At 48.8% G+C, this 21567-nt stretch overlaps 1 protein-coding gene across 4 annotated transcripts in view; it reads left to right on the top strand.

The window, feature by feature from the left end:
* The window catches only part of CPLANE1 (ciliogenesis and planar polarity effector complex subunit 1), a 2766109-nt gene that overhangs the window by 1419905 nt on the left and 1324637 nt on the right, over nt 1–21567 (top strand). For all 4 annotated transcript variants that reach the window (XM_078674971.1, XM_078674972.1, XM_078674970.1 and 1 more), the window contains exon 30: nt 6745–6818. In XM_078674971.1, coding sequence (XP_078531097.1) covers nt 6745–6818 — 74 coding nt within the window. The remainder of the gene's footprint in view (nt 1–6744; nt 6819–21567) is intronic.

Below are 21567 nucleotides of genomic sequence, written 5' to 3'. Positions count from 1 at the left end.
ACTTCCCCCCGGGCCTACAGGCCTCCACGTACGCCGATTTGTGTAGGGTCATCTTGGGACTGCCTGAGGGTCTTCTTATTCTCGGTGGGGACTTTAACTCTGTTGTTTCCGGTACAGCTGATCGCTTTCCTCCCAGGGACCTGCATAAGTCTCATATGTGGCTGAGCGACTTTCTAGATACCTTTGGGCTTATTGATAGTTGGAGATTGATGCACCCATCACAGCTTCAATACACCTTTCACTCTGGGGTACTAGGTAGCCTCTCCAGACTGGATTATTTTCTCATGCCGTCTGACCAGGCCACGTCCATCAGCGAAGTCCGCCATCTTCCCAGGGGTATTTCTGACCATTCCCCATTGTGGCTTCGGTTTGTGGTAGGGGTGGGTAGTGTAGGCAGAATTGCTCCTATCAACCCATGGTACTTTCGTAACCCCCAAATCCGTTCCGAGCTTGTTAAAGCCATGGACCATTACTTCAATGAAAATGTGGGTTCTGTTTCTTCTTCTGTTTCACTGTGGGAGGCCTTCAAAACTGTTATCCGTGGCCGCTCTCTTTCGCTTATTGCTGCTGCCAAAAAAGCAAAGGATGAGGAGCTTGTGCGCCTCGAATCTGAGATAACTGCACTGGAGGGTGACCTTGATACAGGGGTGACACGCCCAAAACTTCATTCACTCAGCCTGAAACAGGCCGACTATCGAGCTGTTGTCACTGATGCTGCGAAGGTGATGAGCAGAGAGCAGCAGGGCAGGCTGTATGATGTGGGTGACAAGGCTGGTAAATTGATTGCGTGGTTGGACAAGAAAGAAAGAGTGAATCGTGTTGTCCCTGTGATTGAGAGGCTCGATGGAGAGTGTGTCACTGACCCGGCTGGGATTGTTGAGTGCTTTGCCGACCACTTCAAAACGGTGTATGCTTCGGTCTGCGATAGGGATGAGGAGGACTCCCGGCTGTTACTCCGTGATATTGCATTGCCCTGTCTTTCTGAGGAGGACAGGGACCTTATGGATGCGCCCCTTAAGGCGGACGAAGTGGCGGGGGCCATACGCTCCCTGCGCTCCGGTAAAGCCATGGGCCCCAATGGATTACCCATTGAACTTTACAAACTACGACCCGATAAAATGGCGCCCTACTTGAAGGTCATGTTCCTCGAGGCCTTGGACTCGGGTTCTCTTCCCGCTGATCAGCGACTTGCCACCATCGTGGTAATTTATAAGGAGGGTAAGCCTCGAGACCGGTGTGCCTCGTATAGACCCATATCCCTTCTTAACGCCGAACCCAAAATTCTAGCTAAACTGTTAGCTAATCGTTTAATTAAGGTGATCGGGGAATTGATCCATCCGGATCAGTCGGGTTTCATTCCTCATCGAAACACCGCCCTTAATCTTTGGATACTCCACAGAGTTCTCGCGAGGGCCGGGACTCTTAACGAGCCGGCCATTTTGGCTTCTTTGGATGCAACCATGGCTTTTGATACCATCGAATGGCCCTATCTTTGGGCGGCCCTCACAAAATTTGGGTTTGGTCCCGTGTTCATCGCGTGGGTGAAACTTCTTTATGAGATGCCCCTCGCCCAGGTGGTGGTTAACGGGAAGTTTGTCCGGTGTTTTTGCGCTCGGACGCGGCACTCGGCAGGGTTGTCCGTTGTCCCCATTGCTCTTCGCCCTCGCGCTAGAGCCGTTGGCGGAATGGCTCCGATGGGAGCCTTCTATAAAGGGCATTCGGTGGACTCCTGACTTCGAGGATCATATCTCGCTATACGCAGATGACATCCTTCGATATCTTACCTCCCCTAAGAAGTCCCTGAATGTGCTCTTCGACGTTCTTGCATCCTTCGGGAAGAACTCGGGTCTCATTATCAATTGGACCAAATCCTGTGTCTACGTTTTGGCTGGTGGTCTTCCCCCGTTGCCACGTAGATTTCCAATTCAAGTATCTGAGACCGGCTTCAAATACCTGGGGATACATATCTCCTTGGACCCTGCCGTTCGCCATGAGCGTAATCTACTGCCTCCTCTCCAACGACTGAAGCTGGATGTTGCACGCTGGCGTCGTCTGCCACTGTCACTTCTCGGTCGTGCGGCTCTATTCAAAATTATGTCGCTGCCCAGATTTTTGTATGCTCTCCAGAACTCCTTTGACCTTGTCCCCTCTGGTTATTCCCGAGAGGTGGAGAGTTTACAGCGACAACTCGTCTGGGACGGCCGTGCTGGCATAGCCCTGTCTAAACTCACGCTTCCGTGGTATGACGGGGGCATTGCCCTTCCCGACATCAGACGCTACTACTGGGCCTCCCAGCTGAGTGCAGTTAACCACGCAACATATGCCCCCGGACCTGCCCCGGCCTTTGCCATGGATAGGCATCTTCTACCGGGGGGGACTTTCAATAGGGCACTGTATTCCAAGAGGCTCATCAGAACACTTGCAGGACCCACTAAAACTGCTGTGCGTGTGTGGCATGATGCGACTGCGGCTCTGGGATGGAATGACAGACTAACTCGTGCGACCCCGTTGTATGACTCTGAAAGTCTGGGTAACCTATGGCGAACGAAAGGATTTGCTAAATGGGATTTGATAGGGATCTCTAGGGTGGGGGATCTTTGGTCTAAAGGTGACGTTAAGACCTTTAAGGCGCTCAAAATAGAGTATGAACTCGGGGACAGAGAATACTTCAGGTACGCTCAGGTCCGGCACGCCCTGTTGTCAGTCTTCGCTGTTGGTACAGACATCCCCGAATCCTCACCCCTGGAGGATCGCATCCTGGATGGATATGTGCCCGATAGCATGGTTTCACTGATTTACAAGAAGATGATCAACAATAGGGCTGACCTGCTTGTGCGCCTAAGGGCCTTATGGATTGCCGATGGTCTAGAAATAGATGATGAGGACTGGCAGTCTGCTCTGTCCTCACCAAAGAAGGTTTCTATATCCTCTCGCCTCAGATTTGTACAACTCAAGATCCTCCACCGCGTGTATGTCACTGGTCCGAGTCTGGTCCGCATGGGTTACACTTTGGGTGCTCTGTGTAAGCGTGGATGTGGTATGACTGGTTCCTTCCTTCACATCCTATGGGAGTGTCCGCACATGGTCGAGTTTTGGTCCCGTGTGCATGGTGTTATGGAAGAGGTCACTGGTGTGGCGCTGCTGCCCAAAGCCAGGCGCTGCCTCCTGAATGTCTGGGAGCCCAATGACTGCAACTCTGCTCAGATCACCTGGGTCACCTTAGGCAATATGATTGCCAAACGAGATATCGCGCAGCTCTGGGGCTCCCCCAGGCCCCCGACCGTATCACACTGGAAAGAGAACATGGACTGGTGCATGTTTTGTGAGAAGACTGTATACCTGTCACGTGGTAGGCCCAAGAAATGGGGTAGGATCTGGTCTCAATGGAACACTTATCGTGGCAATATCTGTACCCCCGCCCCCCCCCGCAAGAGTTGTTCCCTGACGTAACCTTGTCCCCTTGATTGACATTCCACCTATTAAATGATACTGTATTGTTTTAGGTTTCCTCACTGCCCCCTTCCCATGAAGACTTATAATTGCAAAGTATATAACATGGTTACTGAGCGCCGGAACGTGGTCCCATGACTATACCCTCAACTCTCTTATGCCTTGTGTGAATGTTATTGTTTCATTTGTTTTTCTTCAAATAGCTTCTTCAAACACTGCACCATAGTGTAAAAAACACAAACTTCCATAGACCTATTAACTGTTCTGATTTCGACCTTGGCACCTATACGCATCTATCGAAATTTTGCCGCCGGACCTCAGGGGTGTCGGCTGATTGGCTATGTATCTCCTGTACCGTTGCTTGTTGCTATACGTATCGCGGCCGGCCCCCAGGGTTGTAGGCTAAGCACTGTGTCAATGTGCAAATGTAAATAAAGGTCTTTTAAAAAAAAAAAAAAAAACAAGGTGTCTGTGCGCACTTTGGGTGTATGATTGATAACAGGGTTGGATTTGGATTAAAAATCGGCCCGGGTACCCTAAAAAAAGTGGCCCAAGTTTGCATATTGCCTTTCTGTTAAACACTGCTTCGGCAAAGTTTATAAAAAGAAGGGTGGGGGGCTCTGACAGAGGCATGTTTTCTTAACCTTAGTTTAAAAAAAACACACCTGAAAACAAGTGAGGTAACGTCTGCTCAGGCCCCCTGCCTGGACTGTAAGTTTGTTGCAGGATCCAGCACATTATTTATTTCCCCCACCCTCGATACCTGATTTGCGCCATAATAGCAATAGTTTAACTTATGTCTGAAAACCCTACGCCACTGTCAATAACATGCTGAGTTACTTCAAATGTTTAGGAAGGCACCCTGCATTCCGACAACTCACTCCTCATTCTCGCCCTTCACTTTTGCGCTCACCCTGCACTCACAGCAATCACAATGCACTTACACTGATAACCATGTACTTCCACATTCACCTGCTCACCCTGCACTCGCAGTGATCACTCTGCACTCACAATGCACTTGCTCTGTTCACCCTATACCTCACCCTGCAGTCACACAAGCACACTAATCATCCTGCACTTATGTCACACTTCACTCACCTGTCCCCTTCACTGCTCAATCTGCTATCTCACTTAAACAAGCCCATCACTAACCATGCATTCTTCCGTCCCTCTGTGCACTTACATCCGCACCCAAATTCATATGGTCACCTCACTCACCCTACAGTCACTCCGCTTACCCTACTGTCACACCGTCGGATCACTCACCGTGCACTCATATGGGTACTCCAACCACTCACAAAGTGCAGAGGGTTAATGTGCCTGCTACAAAGAATGTTTACCATGCACATCACAGAACTGAGTGTGAGTAAACTATGAGTAGGGCTATAAAAAAAGGAAATGTTTGTCAGAAAGGTGCTTAAGAGAGATGAGGTGCATTGCTGGTGAGTGATAGTGAGGAAGCTCATGGAAAAGGAGGAAATGGGGGAGGGTGTTCCAAAAAAGACTGTCCAATGCCATCCAGAGACTTTTTGAGGCATGGGCAAAGTGGGCTCTGGCCCAGGGCCCCAGACTTTCAGGGGGCCCCCTGATAAAACCAGCACTTTTCTGTAGAGTCTTGCCCTGATGGCATTCAATGATTTTTGATGTATGTAGTTCTTTCCAGTGAGTTCCTGTGTAGTTCGTTCCATCATGGACGTTTCAAACTCACTGTTAGCACTGTTATTGAGTTTGCAAAGTCCACGATGAAACGAACTACGTACTTTTTTGTTAACACACTCTTTAAAGTGCTTCAAAAAGTGTTATTGTTTATATAGCTGGAACACGACCCGGAAGTATTAGCGCGGCTGGCTTTACATGAGCGCGCCAGTCAGTGCTTGACTTTGTGTGTGTGAGGACTGGAGGGAGGACACTGACTGATACTGATTGTGTCCTCTGTGTGACTGACTGGTGCGCTCATGTAAAGCCACCCTCGCTAATACTTTTGGATTGCGTTCCTGCTGTATAAACTTTATAACTTTTTGAAGTGCAGAGTGACTACTTCTCTAGATTTTGTCTACAGAAAGTGAACAATGTGTTAATCATAACATTTCTTCTTGAATGCTGCTAGTTTGTGACCTGTTTAGTTGTTTGTTTAGTTGTTTGCAGTTTAAATAAAAAAAATCTGTGAGTTTCTCAGCACTGTATCTTGAAGTCTCTTATGAAGCTCTGTGGTTATACTGAATAAGCAGCTACCATGACATCCCTTTATTAATGTATTAACTGCACTTTCACAATTGCTTTATTCACCTTCTTGCTTCTCACATTTACTTGAAAATGCACCATTTACCCACTCTTTTTTTCAAAATTTTCTCATGGGGGAACCCCCCAAACCCCTCTTTAATTTTTCGGGATCGTGAGCTGTGCTCGCTCGCCATGGTGCTGTCCTACAGAATTTTTACGCTACACCTCTTTCAAATATCACCACCCACCACTGATTGTCAGTCGAGTTTTTATGGAATTGCAGGTTTGGGTTTGTCTTTCAAAGTTTCATGTTAATTCTAATTCAGACCCTTCATAGTTATTCTTCAGCCATAGGCAGTTCCTGAGACAATGGGACCACTCTTTGGCATTGTTCTGATTGCTGCCTCAGTTAAATAATCTGCTTTTGACATTAGTTACAAATGGTGTAGCTTATATGTTAAGAGGGTTTCCTTCTTTCTCATTAGAACTTTGAGAAAGACAATATAGAGGCATTTCATTTAAATGTTGGAGGTTTCAAATCAAAATATGGCAGATTTCTGGGCAGTAGGGTAAAGTGGTAGGTGGTGGGCTGGGCCGCCGGGGGGGGGGCCCCCTACATGTGTTTTGCAGGGGGGCCCCCTCAAGTTTCGTTACGCCACTGGTCAGTTAGATGCTTCAGTAAGCATTGGCACCCTTCAACTTGGTCGCTTAATGCCAAAAACTTAAGAACTCAGTGGAATTTTAATGTTTTTGTGACCTGCTTTGTGAATGTACTTTTTTGTTTCATCAAACGTGAGTGCTACATTAGACATTTGCAGTGGCTTGTCATCGTTTTGGTTTAGGCTTATAGGGTTTATAAATCCCAAGCTCTGGTTCATGCCAAATCCAAACCACGTGTATCGCAAGTGAAGCTCGTTTATCTCCAAGAAGTGATTTTAGTGTTAAGCATTTACCGTCCTTCTATAGAACACAGCTATTAAAAAAAATAATTTGCATTTTTAGTTGTAGTATTACTTTATAATTGGCTATGCTTACTAGAAATAAAAATGTGTTTTTGCGCTTTTTACATTGTAGAGTGTGGAAACATTTGAAATTCCTCGCAGAGAATCAGAAAGTGAAATAATGGAAGAAAAAAAGACGCACCACGAGTAAGTACAATGCAACATACTTGATTACCTACCTTTTCCTAGAGCTTTGTTATCAGTATTCTTTTATTGGCTCACAAGCGCCAGCGTTGACAACGCCATAACCTAAAGATGGGTCATAATAGACTTGATGACTACTGAATCAACAAGAACTTCAACATATAGTTTCTATGTGATCATTTACAAAACATATTTTTTAGCATAATCATTGATATGCTAAGCATAAAAACAAGTCAATAAGAAACTCCAAAAATATGAACTGTGAACTGCAAAATCTAAACATGTCTTTACATTAAAATAGCACAAGTCCACAAACATTTGCAATAAATTCCCCATTCTTGTCTTTTGGTAAAACAAAACTCATTGGATTATTTCACTTCCATCTTAAACTGCAAACTAAATTGCACTATTCATTTAAATAATTAATTTTAAACATTTCATAACATGAACTGCTTTCAGTGAAAGCAGAATTACAGCCTTTCCAATCATAATGTCAAAACAGCCAACATAAATTTAGGGGGAATATGCATTCACTCACTTGGCATTATTCCGGAGCACGTTTAAAACTCAGGAGCGTCCAAGCTCTTTAAATGGTTTGTGGTGTATGACAGGTATAAAGGGACAATCATAGGTATGCATATCATATACATTCATCATATGTACTATATGTATAAAGTGAATACATAACAGGGAACTATGTTTTGTGCATCATAGGAGCTCCCTTTCATTTCACAACCAAAGCACACCATCTGCGCTGTCCCTCAACGCTCATCCATTTGTCCAACCCTTTTCAACATCTACATGGCATCCCTCGCAGACATCGTCAGATTGCACAACAACATCATCATCATCTCCTACCCCGACTATACCCAGTTCATCCTCTCTCTCTCAGCAGACCCAACCTCACAGAGCTGTCTGAAGAATGTCTCTGCCTGGATGAAGAACAAATGTCTGAAGCTCAACACGGATAAAACTTGAAGTTCTAATCTTCGGCAAACACACCGCCCTCTGGAATGACTCCTCCTTGTGGCCAACGGTACTCTTACCCACTCCCACTCCAAAAGACCAAGCCCGCAACCTCTGCATCATCCTGGACAGCAAACTCTCCATGAAATGTCAGGTCAACGCTGTCTCCTCAGCCTGCTTCCACATGCTCTGCATGCTCCGCAAAGTCTTCAAGTGGCTCCCCATCAGCACCAGGAGAACGGTGACCCAGGCCCTTAACACCAGCCGGCTGGATTAAGGCAAGACACTCTATGCAGGCACCACCACCAAAGTCATGAAAAGACTCCAGACGATTCAGAAAGCAGCAGTCAGACTGGTCCTCAACCTGCCCATGAGGACCCACATCACTCGTGTAAATGGGGGAGAAGGAGGTATACAATGCTAGATCGCCCTCCGAAGACGTATCATGAAATACAGAGCCCAAGGTATTGGGTTCTGAGACTTAGCTTGTGTCAAGGCTACCTGCCAATGTGGTCAGGCAAAGCCCAAAAGAAAGAAAAATGTCTTTCTTGAGTCCCCTATCTCACCGGGGTTGCCCCACGGTGACATACTTCATCATTGGGGTCATCCCAGTTCTCTATGAACTGGGGCGTGCTACGACTTGTGAAATACGTAGGAGCACTATATAGTGAAGGACTATGTGTGGTGCAATGTGAGGTGGAGTGGGTGTAGGTGATTAAAAAATACAGTGCTAGTGGGCCTAAACAATTTTATTCTTGCTCCTAGGTTGGTATGGTTAAAAATGCATCAAGATGCGGTCCGGCGGGGGAGCAGAGTAGGTGTTCCTGCGCGGCGTCCCCCAGTAATAAGATTTTTCAAAGGGAGACACCGCCCCCCCCCGCCCCCCCACCCCCCCCCCCCCCCCCCCCCCCCCCAGAGACCATGAAGTGCTATTAGGCACATTGACAAATATACTGCGAAGAATAGGAATCATATGTATTTTTACGCATGCTTTTATTAGTAGCAGCGTCCACCTACCCTTTAATATTTGTTTTCCTATTTAGGATTTAAACAGGAGTGGCATACACAGGGCTGTTCCCTGTGTGGTCCTGAAGAAAAGCTAGGGGAAGCTTGAAACATGTCGACCAAACACTGATTCCATCTGCATTACAGGCTGGCATACAGTGTTCTACCCCGTTTTTAACCATACCAACTTAGGAGCAAGAATAAAATTATTTAGGCCCACTAGCACAGTATTTTTAATCACCTACACCCACTCCACCTCACATTGCACCACACATAGTCCTTCACTATATAGTGCTCCTATGTATTTTGCAAGTCGTAGCACGCCCCAGTTCGTAGAGAACTGGGATGCCCCCAATGATGAAGCATGTCACCGTGAGTGAGGGGACTCAAGAAAGAAATGTTTCTTTCTTTTGGGCTTTGCCTGACGACATTGGCCGGTAGCCTTGACACAAGCTAGCTCTCAGAACCCAATACCTTGGGCTCTGTATTTCATGACCCACATCACTCATCACCTGAAGGACCTTCACTGGCTCCCCGTATAGAAGAGATGCCAATTGAAGCTTCTGACCCACGTCTACAAAGCCGTTCACGACCAAGGACCCACCTACATTAACAACCGGTTGCATTTCCACCGACCTCCCAGGAACCTCCACTCCACACACCTCACCCTCGCATAGATACCTCGTAGAGACCTGGCTTGTCAGTTCGGGCTGGACTGTTTCCATGAGGCACAGGGTCAAGATTTGCAGATAGCTGGCTTTGAACTGAGGTAGCAAAGTGAGCTAAGGAACGATGATGGATTCAACCCAGATCTGTGACTGTGGGTGAGTATCTGAAAAGTTTCAACGCTCCGTACATCATCTCCTTGTGTTTGCTTGGTTCGCCCTAATTTGGCATAGTATGCCCAGACGTGGATAACTTGCTCATTTTGCCACTGAATTCAAGCTAGCCTGGCTGATGAGGGGTGTTACCCCGAAACCGGTCTCAGGATGATTGTTTCCGGTTTTGGGAAGGCCTGGCATGGCAGTTACGGTTGGACTGTGACCATGAGGCACAGGGTCAAGGCTGGTGTGCATATAGCTCGGTCTGAACTGAGGTGGCGAAGTGAGCTAAAGAACGAAGATGGATTCAACCCAGATCTGGGATTGTGGGTGAGTGTCTGAAAAGTTTCAGTGCTCCATCCATCCTATCCTTGTGTTTGCTAAGTTTATTTGTAAAGTGCACTATCACCTGCAAGGGTATCCTGCCACTGGTGTCAAGAATCTATTTATCCTTATGAGAAAACAGTCCCCTGAAAAAGTCCATCAGTAGTGAAATATTTTCAGGAAAACTGAACAGGTTTATCCTGGCAACATTTGAAATCTACATTTCAAAATCATAGGTGCAGAGACAGAGTAAAAGTATAAAAAGGTTAAGAAAAAGTGTAACCTGAGACTTCTAATGTAAACAGAGTGCAAATAGCGCTGTCCCTTTAAGAACTCCAATTACTCCCTCTACCCAGGATGCTTTGCACAGTGGGTTTGCCTCACCCATTTAGTTCTTTTTTCTGACTCCCGTGAGAAGGAAATGAGTGCACGTCCGGTTTCATGCCACCGTTGTTTCTTCATATTTTAAATCCATGAAACAAAATTTCATTTTCACTTGCCATCTTTAACAACTGTCTGTCGAGTTACATAATTTGTTTCCACATTTAGAGTTTTTCCTCTCAAAATGCCGCCTTTGCTTGGGAGGTGTTCATCCTTGGCAGAAAGAAAGTAGTCTGAGACCCTCACAAGATCTGTGTAGTGTGTCTTCCTCCTTTTTTATTGCACTACCTGTCAGGAGTTTTCCAAAAAAGCCCTTGAGGAGAGGGAGCGCATCAGACGTTGAGGAGTGCTTGGAAATATGAAGACTGAAGAGGAGAGGAAGATGAGAAGCAGCTTGAGGTCCAACTTCTCAAGCATCTCTGCCTAATAAAATCACACTCTGACAAGTACTCCTCAAGTGAGACATCTTCAGAGAAAAAGCGAAGAAAACATACTCAACATCGACTTCATAACTCTACGCGTCATTTTAAATCAATGTCAAGAATTTAACTGTGGACATTGAGAGCCTTTGTCCTAATATCTTTGCTGCAAAGGTGGTTCTACACTAAGCAAAATATTGCTCAGAAATGGGGGGCAGCACAAACTCAAACCTTGACAGAGTGGTGTAGAGACAAGTTAGTTTTGAGCCACTATCACAAAGGAAAGGTGAGTGATAAGTATTGTATCTCAGGGATATTATCTGTAGTTTTAAAAGATGCCTCTGTCTATGCCACCAAAACCAACAAAAAAGCACCAACCAAAGATGCTAGTAGAAGCAAATTATACTCTACTTTTGGAAAAAGACATAGATAAAGTTCCACGCAACCAGAAAGGTCAAGGCATGTATTTGAGATATTTATTAATAAAAAAGAAAGGCCCAAAAGCAGGATTCAGACCAAACCTAGACTTACTTTTGTTAAATAAATAGACAAACTTGCACACTGTTAAGAAATCTACGTCTACAAGTAAATTATCAAAAGTCACAACTACTCCCAATCAAAAAACTAACCTATCTAGGAGCCAATCTGGATGCAATAAAATAGTCTATCCTTCGGAGGAGAGAGTGTAATCAGTCTGGAACAAATGCAGTTCACTGAAAAAGGCAGTCAGGTCAAGGCCCACTAAGAGATAACTTCACCCCTGGGTTTTTTGTCATCTTGGAGCTACATTGTCCTTTAATGCAAGATTACATCAGGGCTGTCTCCAGCAATGTCTAGATGACCAATGGAGTAAGAAATTCCACAAATGAGAAGATTATCTGATGCTTTCAACCACAGCAATACAAAGTAAGCTTGTGGTGTGTCAGAAACAATTTGATACAAAGAGTTCCCTTTCAAAAAGAGAAAAAAGAATAAACAATTGAAATAGATGCTTCCCTGGGGAGACCATCTGGATCTTCTCAACATCCAGAGCAAGGTTGTCCAATATAAGATGTGCTTTTGGCAAGGCACTATAATAGTCTATGTAGAGAAAATTCTAAGGTGCTTTGGAGTATCTCTGTAATTTGTGGTGATCAGGGGCTAGAGAAGTGAAGAATGTGTCAGTGAAGACAAGTGTATACGCTCTTTTTTTGAAAGAGGGAGGACTGGCGGAGATCGATATGGATTGTCTACACTTTACTTGCTGGTTCCTCCTACTAATCACTAATCGGCAACTGCAAGTGCAGCGTTTTGGTTGTTCAGTTCGATTGAAGATGGAAGGTGAGGAGCGGGTGTAGGGTGGCAGTAGCACTTTTGAGGATTTTTTGAAGGATCCCTGACAAGAAGAGCAGCTACAGCCCCAATAGCGCGGCATATTTTAGCCTGTCGCCTCTCGTCAGAGTACTAGCACTGGCAGCGCGAGAGGGGGAGACCGGGACATTGAGCTCAGCGACGGGGGTGTTTATAGTATCTGAAAGAGACACGTTAGTATTAGATTCCTTACCTTAGAATATCCCCAGGCGTCAGACTGGATCCGGAAATTTTTGCGTAGCAGTACCATTGCGCGTCGGTAGGCGTCGTCTGCGGCTCCGCGTCCGTCGTCGGCGTCGTGGGCGCCGTGATGACGTCGTCGGAGTACTTAGACGCCGCCTCCGCGTGCTGACGTCAGTTCTTCTTTTTTCCGCGCCAGCTAGCGCAGATCTGGAAAAAGCAGTAACCCTAGTCAATTTTGACTAACTTTTTTTTTTTCACAACATATTTTTATTGAATGAATCAAGCAGAGCGATCAATGTGGCACCCCACAGTCAGGAGAAACCACCAGGCATTTTGATACAGTATATATCGCTGGAGCTGAGTCCGATCTTTGACTAACTTTTTGATCCTTTTTGATTGCTATTTCGAAGTCTCTCGACTCCGAAACGGTGCCGATAGGGATGCCCAGCTTCAAGCATTGTGACGATTGCGACCGGCTGATGTCGGTCACGGATCCTCACCGTGTGTGTTTGTCGTGTTTGGGTGTCGACCACGACGACAAGGCCTGCTCCGACTGCCGGGCCCTCTCTTCGAAAGCCAGGCGGGAGCGGTCCCGTAGGCGCCTCGAACTCCGGCAGTCGGTCCGCGCCGTGAGAGGTCCCGATCCCATGGGAGGTCGAGGGACAGGTCGGGGCCCGGAGCCACCACAGCTCCGAGAGTAAGCCGCACTCCTCCGGGTCGAAGTCGTCGTCAGGTAAGCGGCACAAGAAGTCCAAGCGGCGTCATCGCTCCTCGGACTCCCCCCGACGCTCGCGCGATGCAGCCGGGGGTTCGGGTGACACCGCCCACGCGGCTCCGTCGGAGTCGCGGGCGCCGCGTACAGCTCCACACCCTCCGGTCCCTGGGCTGAACGCGTCGCCGGAGGAGATCGAGCGCTTCCTCATGGCCATGAGTAAACTCTCTCCTCCGACGGGCTCCGCGGCGCCTCTGGGCCCAGCGGAGACCCGTCTGGGAGCCCTAGCGGGTCGGCGGCTCCGGCCCCGACGCCGTCGGGTGCTTCGGCCCCGACGCCGCCGATGCCTTCGGGCCCGGCGCCGCTGGTCCTCCTTCGGGATCTGGTTCGTCGCCGGTGGATCTGACGGCCTCCCCGGCGTCGGACCCTCAGGTGTCGCCTCCGGCGCCGTCCTCGGGCGGCACCGACCCCGGTCCTCCTTCCGTTCCTGTTCGGCCGTCGGGACGGCCCCGTTGGGCGCCGCTCCAGACGCCGTTGGGTGAATTTCACTTTTATGAACAGGCCCCATTGGTTGAGGACCCTGAATTTCAGGAGATGGGTGAAGGAGAGGACTGGGAGGGGTCTGAGGACCCTCTGACCAGGGAGTGTCAGTCTCATGAGGACTGGACAGGAGACCTTGGGGAGGCCAGTGGCCTGGACACCTCTCCAGACACTGGGTTTGTCTCCCCTCCTACCGTGGCTTCGGAGGAGGGGGCAATATATAGTGTGGTGCTGATGAGGGCTGCCAAGGCCTTGGGCCTTGAGCTCCCCGTCGCGGCCGTGAGGACTAACCTCCTCACTGAGGTCCTTAAACCGCAGTCAAGATCGGCCGGGCCTCTGCTGCCCTTTAATGAGGCCTTGACTGACGTTCTTCTGGGCACTTGGTCCAAGCCCGCTACGGGTTCGCCCGTAGATAGGAACGTGGCCAGACGCCACCGCCCAGCCCCAGGCGACCCATGTTTTCTGTCCTCCCACCCTACCCCCGAGAGCCTGGTCATCCAGGCCTCCAATTCCCAAACCGCATTCCCGTCGGCCCCGCCGGATCGGGAATCCAAGAGGTATGACCAGTATGGGAAGAAGATCTTCTCATCCATTAGTTTAGGCCTGCGGTCTTCCAACACCGCCTGCCTCTTGGGACGTTACACCCACTCTGTGTGGGATAAGGTCGGGGAAGTGCGGCCAGAGTGTCCGTTGGAGGTACGGGCCAAACTCGGCCAAGCCCTTGTGGAGGGCCGGGATGCAGCCAAGTATTCCATCCGGTGTGGGCTGGATACCACTGACTCGCTGGGTAGAGCGATGGCAACGACGGTGGCGGTCAGACGCCACGCCTGGCTGAGGTCCGCCAACTTCTCGGCAGATGTCCAGAGCACGCTCATGGACATGCCGTTCGATGGCCGTCGCCTCTTTGGCGACAAGGCAGACCATGCGCTTGAGCGTTTTAAGGACTCCAGGGCTACGGCCAAGTCCTTAGGCCTCTCGGGCCAACGCCAGCAATCGGCTGCCTATCACTCTTTTCGTGGCCACGGAAGGGGTGCGCCCACACGTGCCGCCAGCCACGCACCGCAGGGCAATACCCAACGCGGTGGCGGCTGTGGGAACCGCCGTCCAGGCGGTCGGGGGCAGCGGCGAGGTCAGTCCACACCTTCCCCCGCAGCATCCGCCTCAAAACCCTCCTAGTCCGTGCTTTCAGGCCCATGTGACGCCAGTGGGAGGCAGGGTTCGCCATCACCACCTCCACTGGCGCACTGTCACGTCGGACAGGTGGGTGCTGCAGATCGTCCGAAGGGGCTACTCCCTCCCCTTCGAGGCGACTCCTCCAGCCATGCCACCGCAGAACAACCGTGTGTCGGGGGATCACTTGCGACTTCTGCAGGAGGAAGTTACGGCCCTCTTGGCCAAGGGGGCCATCGAGCGCGTTCCTGGGCCAGAAGTAGGGTGTGGTTGCTACTCCCACTACTTTCTGGTACCCAAGAAGGGCAAAGGGGGCCTACGCCCTATCTTGGACCTACGGAACGTCAACGGCTTCCTCCGGAAGGAGCAGTTCAAGATACTGACACTGGCTCAGGTCCTGGCTGCCCTGGACCCAGGAGACTGGATGGTAGCGTTGGACTTGCAGGACGCTTACTTTCATATCCCCGTCCTCCCTGCCCACCGGCGCTACCTGCGGTTCATGGTGGGCCACGAGCACTTTCAATTTACCGTGCTCCCCTTCGGCCTTACCAGCGCCCCACGGGTGTTCACGAAGGTGATGGCGGTGGTCGCAGCTCATCTGCGCAGGTTAGGGGTTTCAGTCTTCCCCTACCTCGACGACTGGTTGTTGAAGGCGGGCTCGCCCCAGACAGTCGTCAGCCACCTCCAGACGACGGCAGACCTCCTGCACCTGCTGGGGTTCTCCATCAATGTGCCGAAGTCACACCTGTGTCCCTCTCAGAAGCTCCTCTTCATCGGAGCGGTTCTGGACTCGGCGCGGTTTCGGGTTTATCCGCCCGAACAGCGGGTCCGGGATATTCAGGCTCTGATTCCCATCTTTCAGCTGTTATCCCGGGTTTCGGTCAGGTTGACGCTGCGGCTTCTGGGGCTGATTGCCTCCTGCATCCTACTGGTGCATCACGCCAGGTGGCGGATGCGGGCTCTGCAGTGGGACCTGAAGTTTCAGTGGGCCCAGCATCAGGGCAACCTATCCGACCACGTCCTGATCTCCGAGGGCACTGCGAGACAGCTGCAGTGGTGGCTTACGGACCGCGATTGGGTCAGCGGCAGATCCCTCTCCCTTCCCCAACCGGAGCACGTAGTTGTGACGGACGCGTCCCTCCAGGGCTGGGGAGGCCACTTGGGAGAGGCGGAGATCAGAGGCCTCTGGTCTCCGGCAGAGACCCGGCTCCACATCAACCTGTTGGAGCTCAGGGCGATTCGTCTGGCACTAAAGGCATTCCTCCCCTCTGTCCGGGGGAGTGTAGTGCAGGTGTTCACGGACAACACCACCGCCATGTGGTACTGCAACAAACAAGGCGGGGTGGGGTCGTGGATCCTTTATCAAGAGGCTCTTCGCCTTTGGCAATGGCTGGAACGCCAGGGCGTGACCCTGGTGGCTCAACACCTGGCAGGTTCTCTGAACGCCAGGGCGGACGAGCTCAGCCGTCGGTGCATGATGGATCACGAATGGCGTCTGAACTCGGACGTGGCGCAAGGCCTCTTTCAGCGATGGGGAGAGCCTTGGTTAAATCTATTCGCCACCGAAGAGAACGCGCAATGTCATCAGTTCTGCGCGTTGGAATTTCCAAGGCGGCACTCGCTCGGAGACGCTTTTCGTCGCGAGTGGAGTTGCGGTCTGTTGTACGCCTTTCCGCCTATACCACTTCTGCCCAGAGTGCTGAAGAAGATCAGGCGCGACCGGGCCCAAGTCATCCTTGTGGCTCCGGACTGGGCTCGAAGGTACTGGTATCCAGAGCTACTCGGTCTGTCAGTCATCCCCCGGTTCGTCTGCCTCTTCAGGAGGACCTTCTGTCACAGCAGCAGGGGACGGTCCTCCACCCGAACCTGTCCAGTCTCCACCTCCATGCTTGGAGATTGAGCGGCGACAGTTGAGGCCATTTGACTTGCCTCCTGAAGTCTGTAACATCATTCTGGCAGCCAGGCGTCCCTCCACAAAGTCGGTATACGCCTGCAGGTGGAACAGATTTGTGGCATGGTGCACAGCAAAGGCTGCGGATCCTCTTTCTGCCCCTCTTTCTGAGGTTCTTCTCTTCCTTCTTTCTCTTGCCCAGCAGGGCTCTGCTCTGGGCACTATCAAGGGCTACCTTTCTGCCCTTTCAGCCTTTCTCAGGCTACCTGATCAGCCTTCTTTGTTCAAGTCCCCTATTGTAAACAGATTTCTTAAGGGCATCACTCACACGTTTCCTCCTGTTCCGTTTGTGATGCCTCAGTGGGACTTGAACCTGGTTTTAACATTCCTGATGTGCGCTCCCTTTGAGCCACTTCACAACTGTCCTCTTCGCCTTCTGACCTTGAAGACTGCTTTCCTGGTTGCCATCACCTCTGCCAGGAGAGTGAGTGAGCTCCAGGCTCTTTCTTGTACTCCCCCTTTCCTTTCTGTCCATCCGGACAAAGTGGTGCTTCGTACCAAACCTTCTTTCCTGCCCAAGGTTGTCACGGCCTTTCACATCGGGCAGTCTATCACCTTGCCAACCTTCTTCCTGCCACCGCATCCCTCTAAAGAGGAAGAGCGGCTCCACCGTCTGGACCCAAAACGTGCGCTCTCATTCTACTTGGATCGCACACACCAGATCCGGGTGGATGACCAACTCTTTGTTGGTTACGTGGGCGCTAAGAAGGGGAAAGCGGTGCACAAGAGGACCATCTCCCGGTGGATCATCCTGTGTATCCAGGCATGCTACTCCTTGGCTAGGAAGGAGCCCCCGGTTGGACTGCGGGCTCATTCTACCCGAGCGACGGCGACTACCACTGCCCTGGGCAGGGGTGTGCCCTTACAAGACATCTGTCAGGCAGCTACGTGGGCATCGCTGCACACGTTTGCAAGATACTACTGCCTGCACAGCCAAGTCCGGAGGGATGGCTTCTTTGGCCGTTCCGTCCTCCAGGACTTTCTGGTGTGATTATTGGTTCGCAGACCCACCACCGGGGTTGGTATTGCTGGGGTATCTATTCTAAGGTAAGGAATCTAATACTAACGTGTCTCTTTCAGATGCACAAGTTACTACTTGTGTAACGATATATCTGTAAGAGACATTAGTTAGTATTAGATTCCTTACCGACCCACCCATCCTCCCCGTTCTGCGAACCAATATCTAGGGTTAGGGTTGTCCCCTTTCAGGGCCCTAGTTTCAATGGCACCAGTGTTGGTTTTTAACATGGCTCTGCGTTTCTGGCGCGGCAAAGCTGTGTCTAAGAACTGACGTCAGCACGCGGAGGCGGCGTCTAAGTACTCCGACGATGTCATCACGGCGCCCACGACGCCGACGACGGACGCGGAGCCGCAGACGACGCCTACCGACGCGCAAGGGTACTGCTACGCAAAAATTTCCGGAACCAGTCTGACGCCTGGGGATATTCTAAGGTAAGGAATCTAATACTAACTAATGTCTCTTTGAGATATATCGTTACACAAGTAGTAACTTGTGCGACAGAAGCAAAAAGGTGTGCGTGCCGGGAGTCAGGCAGAACTAAATTAATTAAACAAACAACGAGCTGCAAGTAATAAACCCATATCAAAGACACTTAAAACGCTAAAAAGACATTCACCTCCGCTCTGCACTGTTCTGCTCAGGCCAGCCGTGAGCCCGAAAAGGGTGTGATCTCTGTCCTGGTCTCGTCTATCAATCACTTGGCCGGAGGCTGACAGTGGCTACTTGTGCTTTGGAAACTAAAAACAAACCACCAAAAAAAAAAACAGACCTTGCTCTTAAGTCCCACATCCACAATACTTTACTTTACTTTATAATGCGAGAAGAGCCTCAATGGAAATTCCAGAAACACCATTATAGACACGTAAACATTGTTGCACAAAAGCTGCTGGGTGGGAAAAAGACTAAATTTGATCTACCACGCGCTAAGAGGACCATAGAGGTTGCAGTAACAGTAACAGTGATAGCAACCCAGGGAGTTGTCAAGGATCCACAAAGTGACAGGCAGCAGCTACAAATAAAACGAAATAAACAAAATCTTGACGGTGGTACAAGCAGATTTGATCTTCTGTGTCCTCTGTGTCAGCTTAACTGCCAAGTAAAAGCACATGATCGACATATAATTTTGAATATTTGGAGTATTTCAAACGTACCAAAACTGGCAAATTCAGGGCAGGAATCAACCTTTTCATATGTAACCCAGATAAAACCAACCAAGCAAAGCGACGAGAGGAGGAATAACGAGCAGAGTACAAGGCAAGAAGAGACAGGGAAGATGAACGAAACGGATACCGAAAGGATGGAGAATCTCCAAGAGAGTGTTCAAAAGGAGCTATGTGAATTACATGATCAAAGCTCGGTCGCTGATCTGCCTATGCTTCGACCAAACACAATGGAATGAGGAGCTTGAACCTAACGAGCTTAACAAGAAAGTGCAAGAAGTGGATAATGGCCATGCCCTGAAACCAATGCCGCAAAGACGAGAAACTAGGGGCGCCAAAGCCAAAGACACAAAAAATAAGGAGCAAGAACAAGATGGAGGGAAGGAGAGAGCAAAAGTCAAGTAGAAAGAGAAAGAGAAGGAGAAGGAGAAGGAGGATGACAGAGGCAACAGAAGGGGCCTAGAAAAAGATAAAGATAAAGACAAGGATAAAGCTAAAACCATGAATCGCAGAGAGCAACAGGGGGATAATGAAAAACTCAAAAAGGAAAAGAAGAGCGACAGACAGGCAGCTAAAGGCAATGGCACAGAACCAGATAAAAGGAAAGAAATAACTAAAGAGAAACATATGGAGAAGGAGAAAGACTATGAAGACACTGAAGAGATGGAACTAATGTTAAAAAAAGCAAAACGTCTGCAAACCATCAAAGAATTAAAAGCAAATGCAAAGGTGACGGGAGAGTCAACTGCATTGCAGCCTAGTATATTAAATATCTTTAGTCCAGTGCCCAAAATGGGGGCAAATAAAGGGCTAAGTCATGTGGTAATAATCCAGGAGTCAACAAAACTGGTTGGGACAAATGAAAGACTCAATCCGGTGACTAATGGACATGTAACACTGAATCCCCCACCTGATAAACTACCTTTGCTAGGAACTGATACACATTCAGATGAATCTGATGCAGACATATATGAAACTGGAATCTCGACTTCTAGTGAGACAAGCGGTGTCAACAAAGGTCACGTCCAAGATGCATCAACCCAGGAAATATCAGGTCGCTCTGGTATAAGGAAAGAGAATGATCCTGGGCAAGGAAGCACACCGAGGAAAAAATTGGAAAAAAGAAAAATAAGCCATAAAAGACTAAATAAATCTACTTATGATGAAACCACCGATCAAGGAAGGAACCCAGAACCGACCAATCCTCGGAAAAACGTAAAACCTAAAAAACCAAGGGAAACAATGATGTTTCAGGAAAGTGGGGAGGAATCTACAGTGGACATCTTTGAATACGACGAGGCAGGAGAAGCAAACGAGCCGCCTTTGAAAGAAATATTGACCTCAATAAGGAAACTGCACAGAGATGTCAAAACAGACACTCAAAAGCCTCATCTAGATATCCAAAAGCTACAAGGGGCTGTAAATAAGGTGGGCAGCACCTGTCTGGCAATTTCTGAAAGGATGGTGTCAGTTGAGACACGAACTGACCATCTAGAAAAGGATGTCACTTATTTGCAAAAAGAAGAAAAAAAGCAAGAAGGAATTATACAGGACTTAATGATAAAGGCGGAGGAACAGGAAACTAGAGCAAGGCGGAATAACCTGCGATTCCTGGGGCTCCCAGAAGGCGCTGAAGACAATGACCCAAGAGGGTATATAATTAAACTCCTTAAATCATCTATGCCCGAATTGCAAACCTGGGAACTACGAGAGAGAGAAGTTCAAAGAGCCCATCGTTTTTCCCTTACTCAGTCTAAGAAAACACAGAACCAATCTAAATATCCAAGGGCAATGTTGGTATTTTTTGGAAATTTCTTAGTTCGGGACTCTATATATGATTTAGCACGTCCTACAAGCAAGAGAGAATATAATGGTAGTACATATTTTGTTAGACCAGATTTTGCCCACGCAACCGTGGAAAGGAGATGGAGGCTGAGGCAGCTATTCAATCCTTTTGAACAGATTGGTGCTAAAGTATATTTACAAAACCCGGCTAGACTGAAAATAATATTCAGGGGGTCGACCCGTAGCATCACCAGTGAAATACAAGCAGAAAATTATCTCAAAGAAATCTCTGAGACTTATAAAATAGTACTGGAATATGAGCAAGAACTAATTTCTTTTTTATGATGTGGATCGGACAATAAGTGTCATATTAAGAATGTTTCGCCTGTGAAAAAATAACGGGAGAACAATATTAATCGCTACTCACACATGAAATAGTACATGAAAACTTTTGCAAGAGGAGTAAAAAAACCCTTGTTCTCAAAGACTTTTTTCTCTATCGAAATATAACATCCACGCAGGGCTGGGGGGGGAGTGCACTGAGGTGTACTGATCAACGGGCGCCCACACCTGGATCCGGCCGGACCCAGGATGCCTCAAGGGGAGGTAAGGTGAGGGGGGACTGGGGGGGCCTTCGGGGGAGTAAAGGTGGGGGAAAAAAATCATCATCAGAAAAGGAAAGGAATCAGAATAGAGGGGGAGAAAAAAGAAAAGAAAAATGATGCGCATAGTCACAATTAATGTGTGTGGTTTAAACGATGCAAGAAAAAGGAGGGATTTGAAAGAATATTTTAGAACACTGCAAGCTGACTTAATCTGTGTTCAGGAGATGCATATAGAGATCTCAAAGAAAACTCTACTGGAACAATTGGGGTATAAAGTATTGACTTGTACGACTCAGGGCACCAGAACACGTGGGGTTGCAATATTAGCACGGGGAAACAGGATTACATTAAAAAAACAA

The sequence above is a fragment of the Lissotriton helveticus genome, chromosome 2_1, assembly GCF_964261635.1.
Source record: "Lissotriton helveticus chromosome 2_1, aLisHel1.1, whole genome shotgun sequence".
Lineage (NCBI taxonomy): Eukaryota > Metazoa > Chordata > Amphibia > Caudata > Salamandridae > Lissotriton > Lissotriton helveticus.
The sequence above is the reverse complement of the archived record's forward strand: the minus strand, read 5'-3'. Positions and strand labels throughout refer to the sequence as shown.